The following is a 19,807-nucleotide window of genomic DNA, read 5'->3' as shown; positions in this document are numbered from 1 at the left end:
GGAGGTGGGGTAACGTAAACGAATAGGGGATGCAGGCGGGAGGGACCCCGGGGGCCGATGGCCCCCACACAGCGCCGCCCGTGGTGTCGCCACGCCAGCGCGAGGAGCTTCAGCGAGAGAAGGGGGAGAAGCCCTTTGGCGCTCTCTCTCTCTCTCCTGCTCCTACTCATCACGCACACTCAAGTGTGCCCGTTACACTCTCGTGATTGGGACTTCATAATCGACACAATCACCCATCATCACCATCGCTGATGACGTGACCGATGTTTGTGTGGCCATCAGTGGGCTCGAAACTCGAGACGCGTGCTGAGCTCCCAGGAAGGTTCCCTCCAAAAGACAAAAAGACAACTTCCACCTGGGCTGCCGTTCAGCCAGCACCGTCCGGGCCTGAGGCTCCGTCGAAATGTTTCCAGAATAAAAATGAAATCCTGATTGTCATGATGCGCTGGCGTGATGAATGGCGGTGACGATGACGATGTTCGCGCTGCTGCTGATGATGATGTTGATGATGGTAAGTGCTGGCGGGGAGCAGTGGCGCCGTGGTTAGCGCTCTGCCCGCGCTAAAACATTCAGCGAGCCGAGTTCGATTCCCGGCCACGGCAAACATGGCTCGTCAGCCGCGAGTGAAACAATGTGAACAGGTCCTGGCCCTCCTCTAGGTGTGGGTGTACGGACACCAGCGCCGGGGAGACAAAGGCGCCTGGGTGGGTTCTGGCCACACCACCACCCCTCGTGCGCTGCACGGGCGTTAGTCAAGCTTCAAGTTTCATTTATTAGGTGTAGCCCTGTGAGCCATGCGGCTCTTGAGTCGGGTGCAACCGCAACAAACAAAATATGAACACAGAACATCTTAAAGCGACGACGCGCAACAGAAACATCCTGGAATAAACCAGCAAATATTGCACAAAAAAATCCGTATTAAAACTCCTGTGTGCAAAAATCACAATGTGGTACAAGCCAACAACAACAACAATAAGACAATTTAGATGAACCATATGTTTTCGAATCATCAAAATAAAGCTATAAAAACAATGTAACAACAATAATCATAGGAACTGTGATTAAAAAATGTAACAATAAACGATATATACATAACACGTACGACAAAACCTGCAGCCATAGCTGGCAGCACGACACTCCCAGTGTATGATGTGTGAGTGAGTCAGCGCATGATGAGCGAGTCAGTGTATGATGTGTGAGCGAGTCAGCGGCAGCGTGAGTGAGTGTATGATGTGTGAGTGAGTCAGCGGCAGCGTGAGTGAGTGTATGATGTGTAAGCGAGTCAGTGTATGATGAGTGAGTGAGTGTATGATGTGTGAGCGAGTCAGCGGCAGCGTGAGTGAGTGTATGATGTGTGAGTGAGTCAGCGGCAGCGTGAGTAAGTGTATGATGTGTGAGCGAGTCAGCGGCAGCGTGAGTGAGTGTATGATGTGTGAGTGAGTCAGCGGCAGCGTGAGTGAGTGTATGATGTGTAAGCGAGTCAGTGTATGATGAGTGAGTGAGTGTATGATGTGTGAGCGAGTCAGCGGCAGCGTGAGTGAGTGTATGATGTGTGAGTGAGTCAGCGTATGATGAGTGAGTGTATGATGTGTGAGCGAGTCAGCGGCAGCGTGAGTGTATGAAGTGTGAGTGAGTCAATGGCAGCGTGAGTGAGTGTATGATGTGTGAGTGAGTCAGCGGCAGCGTGAGTGAGTGTATGATGTTTGAGCGAGTCAGCGGCAGCGTGAGTGAGTGTATGATGTGTGAGTGAGTCAGTGTATGATGAGTGAGTGAGTGTATGATGTGTGAGCGAGTCAGTGTATGATGAGTGAGTGAGTGTATGATGTGTGAGTGAGTCAGCGGCAGCGTGAGTCAGTGTATGATGTGTGAGTGAGTCAGCGGCAGCGTGAGTGAGTGTATGATGTGTGAGCGAGTCAGCGGCAGCGTGAGTGAGTGTATGATGTGTGAGCGAGTCAGCGGCAGCGTGAGTGAGTGTATGATGTGTGAGTGAGTCAATGGCAGCGTGAGTGAGTGTATGATGTGTGAGTAAGTCAGCGGCAGCGTGAGTGAATATATGATGTGTGAGTGAGTCAGCGGCAGCGTGAGTGTATGATGTGTGAGTGAGTCAGCGGCAGCGTGAGTGAGTGTATGATGTGCGAATCAGTGTATGATGTGTTAGCGCAAGATGAGTGAGTCAGTGTATGATGTGTGAGTGAGTCAGCGGCAGCGTGAGTGAGTGTATGATGTGTGAGCGAGTCAGCGGCAGTGTGAGTGAGTGTATGATGTGAGTTAGCGCAAGATGAGTGAGTCAGTGTATGATGAGTGAATGGGTCAGTGGTTGTGCGAGTGTATGATGTGTGAGTGAGTAAGCGCATGATGAGCAAGTCAGTGCATGTTGTGTGAGTGAATCAGTGTGTGATGTGTGAGTGAATCAGTGTGTGATGTGTGAGTGAGTCAGTGTGTGATGTGTGAGTGTGTCAGTGTGTGATGTGTGAGTGAGTCAGTGTGTGATGTGTGAGTGAGTCAGTGTGTGATGTGTGAGTGAGTCAGTGTCGGCTCCCTCTTCTCGCGCCGTCGGCACCCCCCCCTCCGGCTCCATCGGCCCCCTCGGCTCCATCGGCTCCCTACGTCGGCTCCTTCGCCCCCCCCGGCCCCCTCACAAACGGCCCCGCCAGCCGCTGCTGTGAGCGCGCCTCGGGAGCGCGCGCCTCAGGCGGCCACGTTCTTTCTGCTCGCTGACAGCCCTTGCCTCAACAGCAAGTTAAAGGCGGCATTTTGTCTTTGCTGATGGAGGTGATGGTAATGATGACTGCTGCTGATGGTGGTGATGGTAATGATGATACTGCTGCTGATGGAGGTGATGGTAATGATGACACTGCTGATGGTGGTGGTGATGATAATGATGACACTGCTGCTGATGGTGGTGATGGTAATGATGACACTGCTGCTGATGGAGGTGATGGTAATGATGACACTGCTGATGGTGGTGGTGATGATAATGATGACACTGCTGCTGATGGTGGTGATGGTAATGATGACACTGCTGCTGATGGAGGTGATGGTAATGATGACACTGCTGCTGATGGTGGTGATGGTAATGATGATACTGCTGCTGATGGTGATGGTAATGATGATACTGCTGCTGATGGAGGTGACGGTAATGATGACACTGCTGCTGATGGTGGTGATGGTAATGATGATACTGCTGCTGATGGTGGTGATAGTAATGATGACACTGCTGCTGATGGTGGTGATGGTAATGATGATACTGCTGATGGTGATGGTAATGATGATACTGCTGCTGATGGTGGTGATGGTAATGATGACGCTGCTGATGGTGATGGTAATGATGATACTGCTGCTGATGGTAATGATGATACTGCTGCTGATGGTGGTGATGGTAATGATGACACAGCTGGTGATGGTGGTGCCGATGTTGCTGCTGATGACGATGATCGTGGTGTTCATCGCGATGATGACTCGCGCTGCAGCTACCGGGCGCGACAGAAGCACCACCTCCGGAGTGTCGCCAACCACCGCGCCCAGAAACTCCCCTCGGACCCATCGTCCGCGGCCCCCGACGTGACAACCACTGCGCCCGGGTTCCCCGCGGCGGCCGGGCCGAGAGGGTCCGGAGCCGCGGGCTGGGGTCGCTGGTGGCGGCCGCTGTGGCCGCGCGGCGTCACGCAGGCGGTCCAGTCGTGGGCCACGTCGGTCTCGGTCGCGCACACGGGGCACGAGATGCGGGCCCCGGAGGGCGAGCGCGAGCCGTGCATGGCGCTCAGGCAGGGCTCGCACAGCACGTGGGGACACGCCAGGGCCCAGGGCTTCCGAAGCGTGTCGAAGTGGTAGTCGCACAGGGGACACGTGGGCAGCGCGAGATGCTCGTCGGTGTCCTCTTGGTCTGACGCGGCGGGCACCTCTGCCGGGATGTCTGGACTTTCGGAAGGTTCCTCGTAAAAGTCGTGGCCCGCGGTGGTTACGGTGGTGGATCGCCCAGGGGCCACGACATCTGCGCGTTCCTCGTAAAAGTCGTAGTCGTCAATGTCGCCGCTGACGAATCCTTGAGGGGCGAGAATGTCTGGACTTTCGGAAGGTTCCTCGTAAAAGTCGTAGTCGTCAATGTTTATGCTGGCGGATCGCCGTGGGGGCACAACATCTGCACGTTCAAAACGTTCCTCGTACAAGTCGTCGTCGTCAGAGTAGACGGACCACTCATCGCCCTCGATAAATCCCCGAGCGGCGACTCCCGGCGCGTCGGCATCAAAGTCCCCTCCTCCTCCTCCCGGCGGTGGCGCGGCGCGTAGCCTCCTGAGCACGAGCTCGTTGACGGGGAGGTTCTCCGCGTCTCCCTCCACGTCGTGCTCGGTCCGGCACGCGGGGCAGGCGACGAAGCCCTCCTGCTCGGACTCCAGGTTCTTGGCGCATTGCAGGCAGAGGTTGTAGAGGCAACAGCCGAGAATCCGCGGGCTGTGAGTGTCCTCGTCGTAATGCTCGCAGCAGATTTGGCAGGAGAGGTCGTCGTCTCCCGGCATGGTTCAGTGACTGACCGACACCACGGAGTGACCCTCACCACCGAGTCGGCCTCACCACTGAGTCACCCTCACCACCGTGTGACCCTCACCACTGTCACCCTCACACCACCGGTGCGTGAGCATCACCACTGTGTCACCCTCACCACTGAGACACCCTCACCACCGTGTGTGACCCTCCCCACCGTGTGTGACCCTCACCACCGTCACCCTCACACCACCGGTGCGTGAACATCACCACCGTGTGTGACCCTCACCACCGTCACCCTCACACCACCGGTGCGTGAACATCACCACTTCACGGTCCTCTTCCGGCCCTTCCGAACGGGCCACACCGCACGAGGCTCGTCGCGTTCCACGACTCGCGGCCAAGTTCCAGGAGTCGTCGAGGGTCGACCGAGTCACAGCGGAGGAGTGGAGGGAGACGGGAGGCCGACGAGTGAGTGAGTGACTGCGCGCGATGCCTTCCGTGTTGTGAGAGTTCCGCAGACCGAACCCGGCAGGGCGGGACCGGCAGGACGGGCCGGTCTGGGGGCACGTGTTGGGTGGGTTTTGGGTGTCGAGGTCACAGCAAAACCCACGCGCGCCACCACATCGCGGCGAGATCGAGGCCAGTGTCCCATATAAAGGTTGTGCAAGTTATAGGACATCGTAACCTTACACGGGTTAAGGTTTAATGTGGGGCAATAGTTTAACGCAGTTTTATTAGTGATGATTGGGAGCCGCGGACCCCCGCGCACTTGAGCTGAATTCCCGGTAACGGTTGACGTCAGTGTCGACCGGCGTCTCTTCTCACCCTGCGGCTTCTTCTTCCCTCGCTCTGCTCCACGGCGGAATTTCCTCCTCCCATCGTCTCTCTCTCCCAAGCTCGTAAAGCCATCGCCTCGCTCATTTAAAAACTCCTCGACTGTATTGCATTCTTACCGAGTACAACTTGACGAGAGCCGATTGTGACTGGCCGCTGACGATTTGGATCTGTGCCCAGCAATCTTTTTTTTCTAAATGGAAATAAATAATGTGCGCGAATGCGCCAACCCCCGAAATTCACCAACCCCCGAAATTCACCAACCCGAACTGAGCAACGTAGTCGGGCACGGTCAAAACAACCTCGTGCGGACCGTGATGATCGACTTGACGAACCCGTGGATGAACAATGCGCTGCAGGCGGCAGCAGCTGCCCCGCGGCGTGGCGTCTGTGCCCAGGTCGCTCCTGGGGTTGGAGGAGGAGGGGGGGTCCCCGACTCTCCACGCTTAGGCGGAAGCGAGAGAGGGCGCGCGTAATTATCCCTGCTCCGGGAACGACGGCGAAACTTCCACGTGAGCGGTCGCATTGTTCGCGTGTTCACGGCATTGGGCCGGTTTTGCCAGAAATCGGACGAAAAGAACGCTGTTGGTTAACGCTGTGAGATGGAATATACGGGGGCCCCTTTTTGCAATGCCGTATCAAGATTATGAATGAATATTAATTTTTTCATCACTGTGAAATGTGTCTCGGCTGGGCACGAGAGTTCACCAAGTTGTTAACCAACAACCACCGCTCTGACAGCCCCCCAGGTCTCGCAGTTAGAAACTAAAGCGCGTTGTGTTTATCGACATGTTTTTACACGTGCGGTGCATCGGCAACCGGTTTTTCCATGCGGGTTTTAGGTTGGACAGAAAAAAAACCCCGTCAAGGAGACAATTCGCCTCTCCAACATATATAGGTTCCATCCTGCGTAAAAAAATGTTGTTTTTCGCGTTTCCGCCATCCACGCTGCCTTCCGCGAGTGCATAATTTCAGCAACGTTATCGGCACAACAGCAGCAGACCCTGGACCGGTTTGGGCACGCGGGGTCACGCGGAGCGCCGCCCCCGCCTGCCCCGACAACATCCGTGTGCTATCCCCGCATCGCACTCGCTCTGTTCTCGGCCTTGTGCGCACAGCAACTTGGCGCGGTGCAGGGCCCATCAGGCGTGGCTCCACCACCCCGTGACCCCGGGGAGGAGGTTTGGAAGAGTCGACCAAGTCAGCCTACAGCCCCTTTCCACCTCTGAAGGTCATAGCCCGCGACCTCGGCCCACAACAGGATTGAGTATATGCAGTGCGTGTGGTGTGGGTTTGAGCGCCCGTCCGGCCGGCTGTGATGATGAACTTAGCGATCCGAAAAATGCGGCCGCCGGCTGCCTCTGTGACGGGGATTCACGCCCGGGAAGCCCCTTCAGACGAGTTCTCTAAAAAAAACTCCTGATGCAGTCGTACGGAGTGGCTCGCCAACGAGGAGGACGCCCAGATTTGAGCCTTTTAAGAAAAACTCACAACAATATACCTCAAGAGCCCCGACTGCAGTTTAAACATTACGCTCCTTGAATATTTTTGGCAGCCATTGGGCCACACAACCGTTCACAAAGTGACTTTGTCACGGGTTATCGCGAAACGTTCTCACGCGTGTCCCCAACACCGCCGGACACCAGCTTCACTCCTACTCGCCCGTCATCCACAACCAACCTCTCGACACGAGCAACCTACGCTCATCAAGTTGAAGCCTACAACTGGTCGAGCACTTTCATCATAATTTTTATCGTCACTTTCATCATCGCTCAACACCACGGCGATCGCATCCATTCCGCACGCTTGTAAACGTTACACGGCTGCCATCACACGGCGTCTCCATGAACGCACGTCAACGGCTCGTCGCTCTTCTGATGTGCGGTCCTGCAAGGGCATCCCCCACTTGATCGCGTGATACGCCTGCCACCTGTTGGAAACATCTGTGATAAAAAAAATATTGCACGTGGGAACCGGGATCACGGCCCACCCACGTGGCGTCTGTGCGTCCCCATGTTTCCGTTGCACTGCGTCGCCAATTCCAGGAATGTCCTAAATATTGCTGCTACATGTGAAGTATCCGTAAATTCAGATATAAGAATATCGCCTAAGAATATCTTAAGTGGAGGCTCCCTTAACAGACGGGTGTGGGCAGCTTGCATTGTGCTCGTGTACCCACCGACCAACGTGTCCCTGGCAAAGCTTTGCGTTTAGTCGCTCGTTACCCAGATGGCACCGGACGGGGCCGTCACACACGGCGGAGAAGCGCGGGCCACGAGGCTCGGTCACCGCCCCACGTCATCAGTCCCAGTCACGGTCTCGCGGTGTACGTGTAAATGTTAACCTTTTATTACGTCAGATGAAACACTACGTGGATCAAGCCATCTTCGCCATCACGTTTACTACAGCAAAATAAAAACGAGACACAGAGGGGACGCCGTGGGGAGAGGTTCGCGTCTGCGCCTGGGTTCCACTTCATGTTGTCTAGGCCGGGCTGAGCGACGTCACGGAGTAAAAACAGAAATGCAGGCGGTGCTGCTATGCTCCTGTTCCTCCTCCTCCTTTTCATCTTCATCTTCTCCAAAGTTTGGCTTTGTGATCAGGTGGCTTCGGGTCCAGTGTTAAATTTACATTCCAATGTTAACGAGATCACGTCGGCAATTAATGAGGGTGGACCTGCGGCTAAGAGTTCCGAACATGTCTTGCGATGGAGGTGCGATGGTCGTTAAAGAAAACTCTAAAAACAACGATTAACGCGTTAGCGCATCTCCACAGCAGACGTGGCAACCGGCCGGGGAGTGCGTCATACCAACGGGGCATCACACAATCGCTCGACGCCGACTAAACCGGGTGCCGCTTTGCTTTTCCTGTACAGTTTCTATTAAGTACAATAACGTGTGCCAGTCAGCTCTGAATAAATTCACGAAAGACCGTATGAAAAAGAAAACAAGATAAAAGATACACGTATATACAAATACAAAACTAAGCTGTACTTTATACTTTTTTGACCCAATATATAATCTGAAGATGTGTCTGGATGAGCAGGTGGCGACCGCGTCTCCGGGCAGGACGAGACGCCTGTTCGGTGCCACCCTCTAGCGCCGCGGGGAGGGGGTGGGGGGGAAGGGGGTGGGGGGGAAAGGGGTTGGGGGGAAGGGGGCTTGCGCTGCGACTGTCCCGGAGGGAGCTTCGGCGCAGACGCTCGCCCGCAACGCATCCTGTTCATCGCCGGAGTCTTGACGGCGCTTTGCTTTGGCATTAAAGGAGCCGGGCGAGGCGGGCGAGGCGGGCGAGGCGGGCGAGCCCCCCGTGCGCCGGCACGAGCATCGCACATGCGGCGGGGGTTTCATTCAGCTTTCGGAAATGAACGTGGTTTCGTGTGGCGCGTTTTTTCCGGTCGTCGTGCAGATCGGCGTCCGCGCGGGCGACCCCCGGGCGACACCACGGGGCGGCAGAGGAGGAGCGAGCGAGCAAAGGAGCGAGCGGGGGCTCAGTCGTCGCTGTCCGACAGCGTCTCGTACTGCGCGGAGAGCAGCGGCGCAGGCTCCCGCTCCCACGTGCGCTGCGGAGGAGGAGGAGGCGGCGGTGGTGGCGCCGGCGAGGCCACCTGACTTACGGCGGCCGGCGCCTGCGTGAGGGCGGAGGGGGGCGTGCTGCTCGGCAGTCGCATCATCAGGGGGTTAAAGGGGAATGGCGTGGATCCTGCGGGAAGTGGGGCGGCGGCACAAGAGGGCGAGGTCACTCTCTGCGCATGGAAGGCAGCGTGGTTATAACCCATGCCGGCTGGACTGCCCAGGTCATCACAAAATGAGCGACATCGCACGACAAGCTAATCATCGAGTAAGTGGCAAGTGAGCCATCCAAATGTAAGTACATTTATGCACCCTCCACTACCAGAAACATTTGTCTATGATATATTTTTTGCATTATAAGCCGTTGCTAATAACATCTATCTTGATTCTCCACCCCCGAGATTCTATGAATTGCCATGAATTTGGAGTTAAAATTCAAGAAACGATTCTTGTTTCCAATATTGTCAGGAACGAAGACACCTCTCGTGGCCGCACGGAATCAGAACGGGGACACGGATTGTCAAAGGCCCATCCACGCACAGCGACACGGAGCACCAAAAAGAATCCCCACCGACAGGTCGCGACCAGGGCTTTCGTTTCTGGGTCGCGGTTCGACTGGAGCTGGTGGCACGTGACAAGCAGCAGCCACAGCCACGGGTATACTGGACGCAGTTGTGCCCGGTGTGGAAAAACCTTCCTGGTCACGGACAGACCTGGCGGAAACGAAACCCTCGCACGCCGACTCGCTCACCCGTGGACGAGGGTCTGTCCTCCCAGGCGCGGTGCGTGAGCGGAGTCTTGCGGTTGTTATCGCCCTCCGAGTGGACCGAGGAGACCGATGAGGGCCGCTCCGCGTATGACTGTGCCGGCCCCGGAGATTTGGCCTTCCTGGCACTGGGCCTGCTTGGCAGCTTCACCTTGAGAGAGCTCGCTGCAATGCACACCCATCATCATCACCATCAATACTGGAATCACCACCACCATCAGAATCACCATTGCCATCACAATTAGCCGAAAGGTAACAAAAGAAACATTGACATTCACGCAACTTGACGCATGCACTACAAACCGTTAACATACCGAATCTTTAATAAACTTGATTGGCTACTGCCACCGAGTGACTTCTGTCCGAGCCGTACAGCAAGCATGCTCGATTTGTGACTCAAAGAGTTATGAAGCTTAAACAAAGAACGCAGCAACGGTTTCAGCTACTAACAGCGCCACAAGATTACAGCTCTACACAACGGCAATCCTCGCGAACCGTGCGCTTCAGGCAACACGGTGACAACCAAACGGGACGCAGCGAGAAACGAGAGGCAAACGGAGCCCAGCGCCCGAACCTTGTGCAGAGGAGGAGGAGGAGGAAGGGGAGGGGCCGAGGGCCTGCTGACCTCGTCCATCTAGCGCAGGCGACACCCCCGCTAGGCCGGACATGACCCCCACTCCGGCCGCCGCCACCGCCGACATGGCCGAGGCCTCCTCGTTCTGATCCTCAAAGCTGCCAATGAGGGCCTTCCTAATGATGGCCTCCAGGCCCATGGGCCCCACAGAATCTGCAAAGGAATGACTCCTAGAGCTGACTGCTCCTGGGAGACGGAGAACAGGAGGAGCAGGAAGGAAAAACAAAAGCGGAAGCACAAAACACGGCATGCAATGAAGCGGCGTAACGATCTCGCCAAGAGGACGACGCGAGGACACGGCGGCCGCAGGGCGAGCGGCGACGGCGGCCAGCGCACGGCACGCAGGGGAGGGGGGGTACAGAGAAGACGGACGGGAGTGCGTATAGACAGCAAGGAAAAAGAGAAGAGTCAGCGTTTAGGAAAAGTAACGGCCACAACTCGTCACCGGAACATGCGCACACAAGCAGCGAAGCAACTCCGACGCCATCGCACGCAGCATGCAGCCGTGGACCAGACGCAGCAACACGGGCGGCCACACAACGTCTTGCCCTACCTGTGGTTGTACCCACTCTGCACGTCGTCTAATTGGTACCCAATTAGCTGAACCTCGTTTCCACTAAAGACGTCATCATTGTGTTTAGAACTGCTCCAGGGATATGTGCAACGGATTTAGGTAAAGGCCGACACATCCACTGCCAAGGGTCAAGCCCAGCAGGCGTTTGGGATTTGACCACCTTCATTACCATTATTCACAGCCCTCTGTCAATCCACTGCTGGATGAAAGCCTCCCCACACCGTGTGAGTCATGGAGATTGTTTGACCGTACACCACCACGCCGGTCAATGCGGGTTGGTGAAACGGTGAGCGAGGGGGGGGGTGGGTCGCCCAGGCGCGGTTCTGAATCAGCTCGCCACCGACGTTAGCCGTGGTCAAGCCGGCACGGCGCCGTGTCCCCCACGGCGTCTCCGTGCATCTCAAACGGCTCAACCACCCCCTCAAACCCCGCCCCCCTCCCTCCCCCCTCACCCCCTCCCGGTAGTCATCACGAGCCCTGGCCCCCGTCTCGCGGCCCGGCATGCATGAGGCGGTGGGGGGGGCAGATCTCACCTGAGGACGTGGTCACGGGCATGTGGAAAATCTCCGTGCCCGGCTGCACTGCTGTACGCGCACGTACACACACACACAAACATGCGCTTGAGTTATAGATCGCGACACGCTAATGCAGTCTACGCGTGTGTTCTCATTTAGAGCCGACTAACTCTTTGTGAAGGCGATGTTTGGTCATACATTGTTACGTCAGGTAAATTATTTTATGCAGGGATAGGGTGAAGTGTTTCAAGTTTATTTTGTTTCACCAGATGAGAACACAAAAGACCACAATAATAAAATTTTCCATAAGTGACCTGGGCCTTAGTCTGCCAGAAGGGGACGGTGATTGCTATGTACGGTAGGGCCCAAATGAGTAATTTGCGGTGTAATATTCGAATTTGCTTTGGACCCTGAAGCCCGCACACGACAGCCTGCCTTTGCGAATGACGTCAAGGGATCTTTCATGTCCACTGTGAAGCAGACGACACGTCACCTTATCACAGATATTATTACCGGACCATCTGTGAAAGAGCGCTTCATAGCTCGTCGGATTCCTCCAGCATAAATAAACGTTATGATTCCGATGACACCGGAGGAATGATGAGGGCAGTCCCTCTCGATTCAAACCGGAAACCTCTGCGTCACCGCTGTGCTACGTCGCCGGCTGAAGCGTAAAACGGTGACAGAGACTGGGACGTGGGCCACGAGTGCGCGGGCAGGGCAGCGAGAGTCGGCTTCACGCACCCATCTCCGGCTCCCCGCTGCTGCCCGCCGAGCTGTGCTTGCGGAATATCTCCTGCTTCTTGGTCTTCACGATGGCCGAGCTGTTCTCGTCCAGGTTGCGGAAATAAGCCGGCACGCTCATGCTCAGGTGCGGCGAGCCTTGCCTCAATGCGGACGACCTACGCCAGCGGCCACAACAACATCGCCACAGCGGTCTTAGCGCACCGCACGCACCAGCGTAAAACTATGGGTTTAGTACAGGAGTGGGGACTCGTGGTCCACGGATGAACGGGGCCTACCACTTATAAACGGGCTACACATTACATTAATTCACCATTGCAAGTATCTTAGGCATACTAATCGGGTACGAGAGGGGAAAATATTCTGCCTGGCAACCACACGGTGCTTCGAATGTTAGCGCCACGCTGCATCTTTTTCAACAAGTGCGTTGCTTTCCGCATTATTATTGCAGGACGCTGGGGTGTGTGTTAATGCGTGTGACTCTATTGGACCCCGAGTAAAAAAAAGGTTCCCCACAGTCCTGGTTTGAGAGTCAACATCACAGCAGAAACTAGACTGGTGACCGGTGCAGGGAAGGAGAAACGATCTATCAAAGCACAGCATTTGATCTCAAATCTTTGCACCGAGAATATTTTTTCACAGATTCACGGACCAGGCTGCGCCACGTCTGGCATCATTGGCCGAGAGGCCGTGTGAACGCACCCGTGGTCGTCCCCGTCGCGATGGGACAGGCCGGGGGCGCCGTCAGCGCGCTCTGAGCCCGCCAGCTGCTGCTGCTGCGGGGGTGAGATTGGCTCGATGAGCACTTCGGGGTTGGCCGGGGAAATCCCACTCCTCTCTGGAGACTTGCCAGGCCTGAAGATAACAGCAGCGCCGAGTCACGGGCATGTCCCGGACGCCGCTCGCACCCCGCGCGTGCAAGCGGCAGTTTTGAGTGGCAACTATGCTTGTGGACGTGTGCCGTGCCGTGTGGGTGTGTGCCGTGCGTGTGTGTGCCGTGCGTGCGTGGCCGCACACACCTGAGCCGGCCCGACCCAGGGAATAAGTACTGCTGTGCTTGCTGCGAGGTGGCTTGAGAAAGAGGCGCCCCGACGCTTTGATAATCTTTCGTTATGATTTCCTGAAACGACAAAACCGTGCGTAAACATCGCGTTGTGCCTTCTCTGGCGTTGATCCGTGGCGCGGTCATGAATGCAATGTACTTTGAACTGGGCGACCTGAGTTCGCTTCTAGGCCATAGCTAATAACATTGGGCACCTCCGATTATCGCGGTTGGCTACGTATAGTGCAAAAGAAGTTCAACATACGTACATACATATCTGAACAGATCCCGGACGCCTCCCTTCGACCGACCCACACAATGGGTAGCGCAGCAACATCCACTGTTGCACGTCTACACTCCCACGTATGCCAGTGTTCACAAGCTCTCATGCCCCACACGGCGTGGCAAGACCCTCATCCACCAGCGGATTTACAAAAGGGGCGTGCGCGCAATGACAACACACATCTACGGATTGCGACTGTCTGACACACGCGACTCACGTGAATGTGGTCGGCCAAAGTAATGACTCGGTGCTGCATCCGCCCAGACTCGGGGTGGTGGGGCCGGCCCTCTTGCAGCCACGGCTGCCCTCCTCCTCCGTCTGCCAACGCTGCTGGGTCAGAGACAAATGCAAGGGAATCTCGGCTTCCACGCCAGCGCTGCGCCAACTCCAGAGACTCCAGGTGCTGTGCATCATCGTCGGCGGTCCACCCTGGAGGGCCGTGTGTCGTTGTTGTCATCTCACCGTCCATGTGCTGTCGCTGCGCCCTGGGCATCTCGTGCCGTGGCGGCGTCGGCGTCGACGGGGGGCTGATGACCTCAATGCCATCCGCGCCCCCCACCTGGTAGCGCTGCTGCTGCTGCTGTTGCTGCTGCTGTTGCTGCTGCTGTTGCTGCTGCTGTTGCTGCTGCTGTTGCTGTTGCTGCTGCTGTTGCTGCTGCTGTTGCTGCTGCTGCTGCTGTTGCTGCTGCTGCTGCTGAGCGGCTGTTGGGAGACAAGCGCGGTGGCTGTAACGGCAGCCCGTCTCACCCGGCTGGCCGCCACGGCTGCCAGCGTAAAGACGTGTCCACACAACCGAACCAGGGAGTTGCGCAGCGAGGGAAACTAGAACGTGTCTGGCACAGCTGCAGTGTAACTGGCCACACCGGTTAGAGCTTAGGCACGCCCATTTTCTGGTCATCTCGACTACCCCTACCTACCCACAACACAAATGTAACAACCAATCGTGCGTCGTTCCCAAATCTGCATGTAATAATCAACTACGTCGCTAGAAACTAGCCGAGCAGGTGGCTTGCGAGTCAGATTCTGTCTCGAGTGTGAGCAACGGGCTGCGCCGCGACTGCTCGCAACTCGCAACAGAGATGCGATTGCATGCAACCAAGTTGCGCAATGGATCGTTTGGCGCGAGACAAAGTCATGTGGCTCAAGGCCCTGCTCGAGCTTCATGAAGGGCACAATCGGGGATTCATTTCAGATGGGGATGTCCGGGTTGGTGATCAAGAAAACATTTCCGTGCCCGGCACAGCACATCTAGTATGAGTCACATGATCACAACAGTGACCCATTAAACACTGCGAAAGAAGTTAAGCCCCAGCTAGCAATGTATCAACACAAACGCTAATGGTTTGGTGATGCTGCTGCGGCGTTGGCAGTGGTGCACAAAAACAAATAACAAAATCTCACGCTCGTTGACTGCGCAATTACGTTGCTCTCATACAGTGCCAGCGACCGATGTTTTGAGTTGAATAAAAAAATGTGAATGGGGACTACACCAAAATTCACAAGAGAACTAATGTGGTGACTTGCAAATGTCATGATTCGATTCCATGATTAAAATCGATTCTCGTGCTCAAGATACACGGGTCGAAGTGTGCATACGGAAAATAGATAATTTTTTGTTTTATTCACGATATATGCAAATGTACTCATGTACATTTAGGCTAATGGAGCGGTGAAAACTGTACAAAGGAGAACCACAACAAATTAGATGAAAAATATATCCTTGAATCGAATCGCACCCCATGGATCGTGACAATTCATCGGATCTGCTGGGCAGGGTGGCCAACTGTTACGCGCCGACCGCTCCCGACGCAACGGGGCCAAATTCAAGCAGTGCCAGCCGGGTCACGAGGCCGCCTAATCCAGCAGCTACTTACTCACGCATGCTGCTCGCGCCACAGCATAATTAGAGGGACATGTGTGTGGATTTCATCGTTTAAGTGCAGGTCGAGGAACCCAAGGAACGTCACCAACGTAGGCTAATCTGGACGAGTCCAAGTGGCACACACAACTGTGTACACACGTCAGGCGCTTCTCAGGAGTGTTCCTTGAAGAATACCGGCACAGGTAACAGTGCCACTGAGTGTGTTTTTAAGACACCTCATTAACGACGACATTCACTCACAATACAGGTCATATTTTCGGCCAGGTGTCTCAGAGGTTGACTGTCCATCATCCCTCCGGGGGTTAAAAACACCAGTACCACTTTGCGGTGAAGTCAAAAGTGGTTGTCCTAGGGACAGACTCACCCTGGCATAGGAATGTGGAATTTCAACCACTGTCTCAGGGCTGTAAGCATGAGATTAGTACCAATGCCTCAATGCTCGTTTGAGCAGGAGATCATTAAGACTTTTCCTTTTGTTTTATATGTGACAGAGATGGGCGGCTCCACAGTAACGAAAGTACGAGATCACTGCCGGCGCGATGCGACACGGCGAGGAATCGGCGTTCATGGCGCCCGTCGACCGTGTCCGCACATTCCGACACGGGAAAGGCCGAAACGGTGACTTTGTACATTAATTTGCACGATTAGGCGAGTGTCTCCCAAACACCGTAATTTCATCACAGTGGAGTTAACCGGACACATGATCACACTTTTTTAATGGGTGTCTATTATGACCACATCCTATACATGCATCTCCATGGTAAAAAAAAAGGCATCTCATTTGTTCATCCGTTCAGCAATACGAAAGTCTAATTCGTGTGAACCCATTCAGCACCCGCAACCGGAGACCCTTTAAGAGGGCGACCACTGTGGCGGTGGCCAGCGCGCAGGAGTCAACTCCACACTCCACGCCAGGCGGTGGTTGCTGCGGCTCCACTCAAGGCTCTCGCACACAAGGCGCCAATTGTTGAGGAGCCTCTCTCGCCTCTTCCACGGCCATACGAGGGCAGCGTGGATGAATCGAGTAAAATCGATCTTCACGTGATCCGCGCATCACAACGTGTGCGTGCAGGAACAAGTTGGTTTTAACTTGCGCACATTTTATGCAGTTGTTACCACCTTCATGTGAACTAATGCGATAGACACAGTAATAAATTAAGGCAGTACGAATGAGGCAAAAAACGTAATTCTTCAATTGGAGCAGTGGCTGACTCGCCGCGTGCCAATTTATCTCGCGCTCTTCGCCATCCTCACCGATGCCCTAGACGAATGAACAAATCGTGGCACATGCACACGGACAGCACGGATGGCTCGGACACAGCGGGGGGGCAGGGTGGGGCGTGGAAGGGGAACAAAGGGGCTGTGTAGGGGTGACAACCACGACCACAGGTGGAAGGGTGGGGTCGCCGTGCCGGGCTGAGCCTTACCGTCCCCAGGCGCGGCGTGCACAGCGTGCGTGGAAATCTGCCGAGTGATTACAGCATCAATGAAGCTTGCCGCCGTCATCGTAGTCTTACCATGGGTTCGCAGCTCCTGCTCGTGCCGCGACAAGGGCTTAGTCTGTGGCCGCTCCTTGCCGCTGCTGTTGCTAACATCGGGGTACTGAGTCATAGGCTGCATGGCCTGACCCCGCTGTTTGCCAGCGCTACCGTCAGAGAACTGCTGCTGCTGCTGCGCCACGGCCTGCGAGCGCACGTCCTTTTGGCCGAGCTGCTGCTGCAGCTGCTGCTGCTGCTGCTCGACGTAGTGGGCAGCCGCGCGCAGCTCTTTCCCGCCACCCACTTCGCTGTAGGGGCCGTACGACAGCGAGGGCAGCGGGCGCACCGACTGCGCCGTGCTCAGCACCGACGTGTGATAGCTCGCTATTTCGGGCCTGTGTTCGGGCCTGTGCTCCGTCCTGTGTTCCGCCCTGTGTTCCGTCCTGTGTTCAGCTCTGTGCTCCTGTTGCCTGTTTGCCAGCTCCGCCCGGCGCCAGGATTCGTGTTGCGCCGACAAGGCGGCGGCGGCAGCAGCGGAGGCGGCGGCCTGCCCGTCGGGGTACGGGTGGTGGGACTTGACGGCCGCGTGGGGTTCTGCACCCGAGTGCTGGGACTTGCTGCGCGACGACGGGTACTCTTCCCTCCGCCCGGAGAACGACTCGGCCTTGCCCTCCTTGCCCTTGTAATGCTCCGAGTTGGAGCGCGACTGCATCCCGCCTCCCTGGGCGTTGGCCGAAACCTCCAGCCCGTGAGACCTGTAGGAGAAGTCACACCCAAAATTGACTACCACAGCAGCACTCCCACCAGCAACCTCAACTCGATACATATCTCCGTGACAAATTAACACAGCAGTATTCCGTAAAGTCTGGCTCTGGGACACCACAAATGCAAAACACTATCAACACAGACGTTGCACATTAATTTAGGTGCATCTCACAAACGTTGAAGTGCACTACAGAGCAGCGAGTCCGAATCCGTCTCGGCGGACAGCGAGGGAAGCGAGGGAAGCGAGGGAAGCGCCGCTCACCCGGGTCGTGAGTGGACGAGCGACTCGGTGGACGTGATCACCGTCTTGCCCGTGCCCTGCACGATGCTCGGCCTCTGGATGACGTTCTCCCGGGGGCGCGGGGACGCGGGCGATGGAGACCCTTTGGCGTAGAGCCCCGTCGGGTCCACCCCTGCGGAGACAGCGCCACGCAGCAAGCACGGCGCCGTCAATGACATAGCAACTGTGCCACCGTACGGCGAAGACATGCCCTTGAGTGCACCACCCTGTATCAGAGAATAGCTCCAGAAGATGATGTCACTTCACCTCGGGCCCTTCATCCACACTCGGGAGCACATCATTTATTGAGCCTGTCATATCAATGAAATCGATTTTGTTTGAAGTCTCAGAGCTGGAAATTATTCAAATTACATGAAAATTCAAATGTCCTTTGGTGGTTTTGTTTGTGCAGTCATTGGCACCTGAGCTGAGATGATCAACCCGCCACAGCTGAGAAGGCGGTGTAACCTCAAACTCAAACCCAGGATCCCAGGGGTGCTGAACGATTTGGCCAACATCCGCGGTCATGAACCGGGCGCGGTGCCACGACAGGAGCTGTCCGCGGGGCGGTGGCGCTCACCGGGCGAGAGGGGCGAGGCGGTGTAGGGGCGGCTGAACGCGGGCGAGGTGCCGGGCATGTAGGTGATGCGGTCCATGGGCGGCGTGCTGGTGCCTCCGGGCTGCGGCACGAGCATGGGGTGATGTGACATCTGGGCGAGGTTGATGATGCCTGAGAGCACACAACGCGCACGGCTGTAGAATCCAGAAGGGAATCGTCCATTTTCGTGTTCTTAATTCACGATCACAGCACTGCAAGTCGCGTAGCTGTTGACGATTATAAAGATAACATGATAGTAATGCGCCTTATTTAGCCAGGGAGCCTGAGGCTCAGAATTTCTCAGGAGGGTGCTGCATTAGAATGTTTGGAAATTACTTGAATGAGAGTTTGACTACGCGTGGGAGGAAACTGCAGCACCCGGAAACTGCAGCACCCGGAGAACACCTACACATACGAAGGAGTAACAATCGAAGCTCCGCACAAGTTCCAATGTCCTGCAATCTCCTGGCCACATTGAAGCCCAAGACTACGACTCCTCTTTAAGTACTAACCCTGCTGGACCCTGCTTAGCATCAGGTCTCTGACAAGATCAGGCACAAACGGTTCTTAATTAAAAAGGACCTTCCTAGAAAAGTCTTGAGACTCAATAGAGCTGTCGCTTGAGTTCCCAACAGAGCGATACAAACCCAACCACTCTAGTTCTAAGAGATGGCTAAAAAGCGAGTTTGTGGCGTGTGCGCATGCATGCATACGTGCATGCGTGTGCGTGCGTACTTGGGTGGAGGGGGTAGGCGGAGACGGTGACGGGGACGTCGCGGGGGGACAGCCCCCGGCCCCCCACCTCGGGGCGCAGCATCTGCTGCGAGGTGATGTAATCGTTGAGCAGCGTCTGCCGGTTCTCCATGACGGCCGCCGACTCGGAGAACACGTGCGGGTGGTGGTGATACAGCTGGTAGGCACCCGGGTAGGCCGGGCCCGGTGACAGCTGTCGGGCCCCCACCGTCCCAGGCCGCGCCATCAGGTATCCCTGAGCTGCGGGGTTAAGAGCGTAAGGCCCAACCGCTAAAGATAACCGCAATACCAGAGACGAGCGTCAACAACTGCACTTGCTACCCCACGCATTCACCCATCTCCCTCACTCGCAGGCTCCAACACTTCATTACAGAGCACTCGAGTTGCCAATACACAGCAGCAACAGGAACCACCGCTACAGCAGCAGCCATGCTCCATGACGTTTCAAAGAATGCCCTTGGCAGTGATCATCTGAGAAACCAAAATGTGAAACTATTTGGAGGATATACATATTCGGTCAATGCCGTCACTTAAAGTGTTATTTGACCATACTTCACCACGCTGGTCAGTGCCGGTTACTGAAGAGAGGGAGCACAGAATCACAG

The 19,807-nt window shown here is 55.8% G+C and overlaps 2 protein-coding genes across 15 annotated transcripts in view; both read right to left on the bottom strand.

The window, feature by feature from the left end:
• Nucleotides 1–752: 752 nt before the first annotated feature.
• On the bottom strand, nucleotides 753–5,856 carry LOC133348791 (uncharacterized). 2 transcript variants are annotated; one of them, XM_061561798.1, is made up of 2 exons: nucleotides 4,745–5,856; nucleotides 753–4,688 (listed from the first exon to the last, which is right to left on the bottom strand). In XM_061561798.1, the coding sequence occupies exon 2, from the start codon at nucleotides 4,512–4,514 to the stop codon at nucleotides 3,471–3,473; it is 1,044 nt and encodes a 347-aa protein (XP_061417782.1). In that variant the 5' UTR covers nucleotides 4,515–4,688; nucleotides 4,745–5,856; the 3' UTR covers nucleotides 753–3,470. The 2 variants fall into 2 exon arrangements, with proteins under 2 accessions (XP_061417782.1, XP_061417783.1); XM_061561799.1 differs by having other exon boundaries at nucleotides 753–4,669.
• A 1,793-nt stretch (nucleotides 5,857–7,649) lies between these two features.
• Nucleotides 7,650–19,807, bottom strand: part of NCOR1 (nuclear receptor corepressor 1) — a 66,605-nt gene continuing 54,447 nt past the window's right edge. For 8 of the 13 annotated variants that reach the window (XM_061561737.1, XM_061561743.1, XM_061561745.1 and 5 more), the window contains 13 exons: nucleotides 19,185–19,472; nucleotides 18,432–18,581; nucleotides 17,834–17,984; nucleotides 16,846–17,561; nucleotides 13,909–14,148; nucleotides 13,664–13,773; nucleotides 13,141–13,241; nucleotides 12,824–12,976; nucleotides 12,122–12,279; nucleotides 11,396–11,446; nucleotides 10,229–10,474; nucleotides 9,640–9,819; nucleotides 7,650–9,018 (listed from right to left, as the gene is read on the bottom strand). In XM_061561737.1, coding sequence (XP_061417721.1) covers nucleotides 8,807–9,018; nucleotides 9,640–9,819; nucleotides 10,229–10,474; nucleotides 11,396–11,446; nucleotides 12,122–12,279; nucleotides 12,824–12,976; nucleotides 13,141–13,241; nucleotides 13,664–13,773; nucleotides 13,909–14,148; nucleotides 16,846–17,561; nucleotides 17,834–17,984; nucleotides 18,432–18,581; nucleotides 19,185–19,472 — 2,756 coding nt within the window. In that variant the 3' untranslated portion in view covers nucleotides 7,650–8,806. The remainder of the gene's footprint in view (nucleotides 9,019–9,639; nucleotides 9,820–10,228; nucleotides 10,475–11,395; nucleotides 11,447–12,121; nucleotides 12,280–12,823; nucleotides 12,977–13,140; nucleotides 13,242–13,663; nucleotides 13,774–13,908; nucleotides 14,149–16,845; nucleotides 17,562–17,833; nucleotides 17,985–18,431; nucleotides 18,582–19,184; nucleotides 19,473–19,807) is intronic. The other 5 variants (XM_061561741.1, XM_061561740.1, XM_061561739.1 and 2 more) reach the window with 5 other exon arrangements.

This window comes from Lethenteron reissneri, chromosome 28 (genome assembly GCF_015708825.2).
Source record: "Lethenteron reissneri isolate LAM-NWPU_2019-01 chromosome 28, ASM1570882v1, whole genome shotgun sequence".
NCBI classification, from domain to species: Eukaryota; Metazoa; Chordata; class Hyperoartia; order Petromyzontiformes; family Petromyzontidae; genus Lethenteron; species Lethenteron reissneri.
Note: the sequence above shows the minus strand (reverse complement) of the source record. Positions and strands in the feature narration are given on the sequence as shown.

Coding starts and splice junctions, on each gene's coding strand:
- LOC133348791 (XM_061561798.1), bottom strand. CDS start 4,514: ATGCCGGGAGACGACGACCTCTCCTGCCAAATCTGCTGCGAGCATTAC.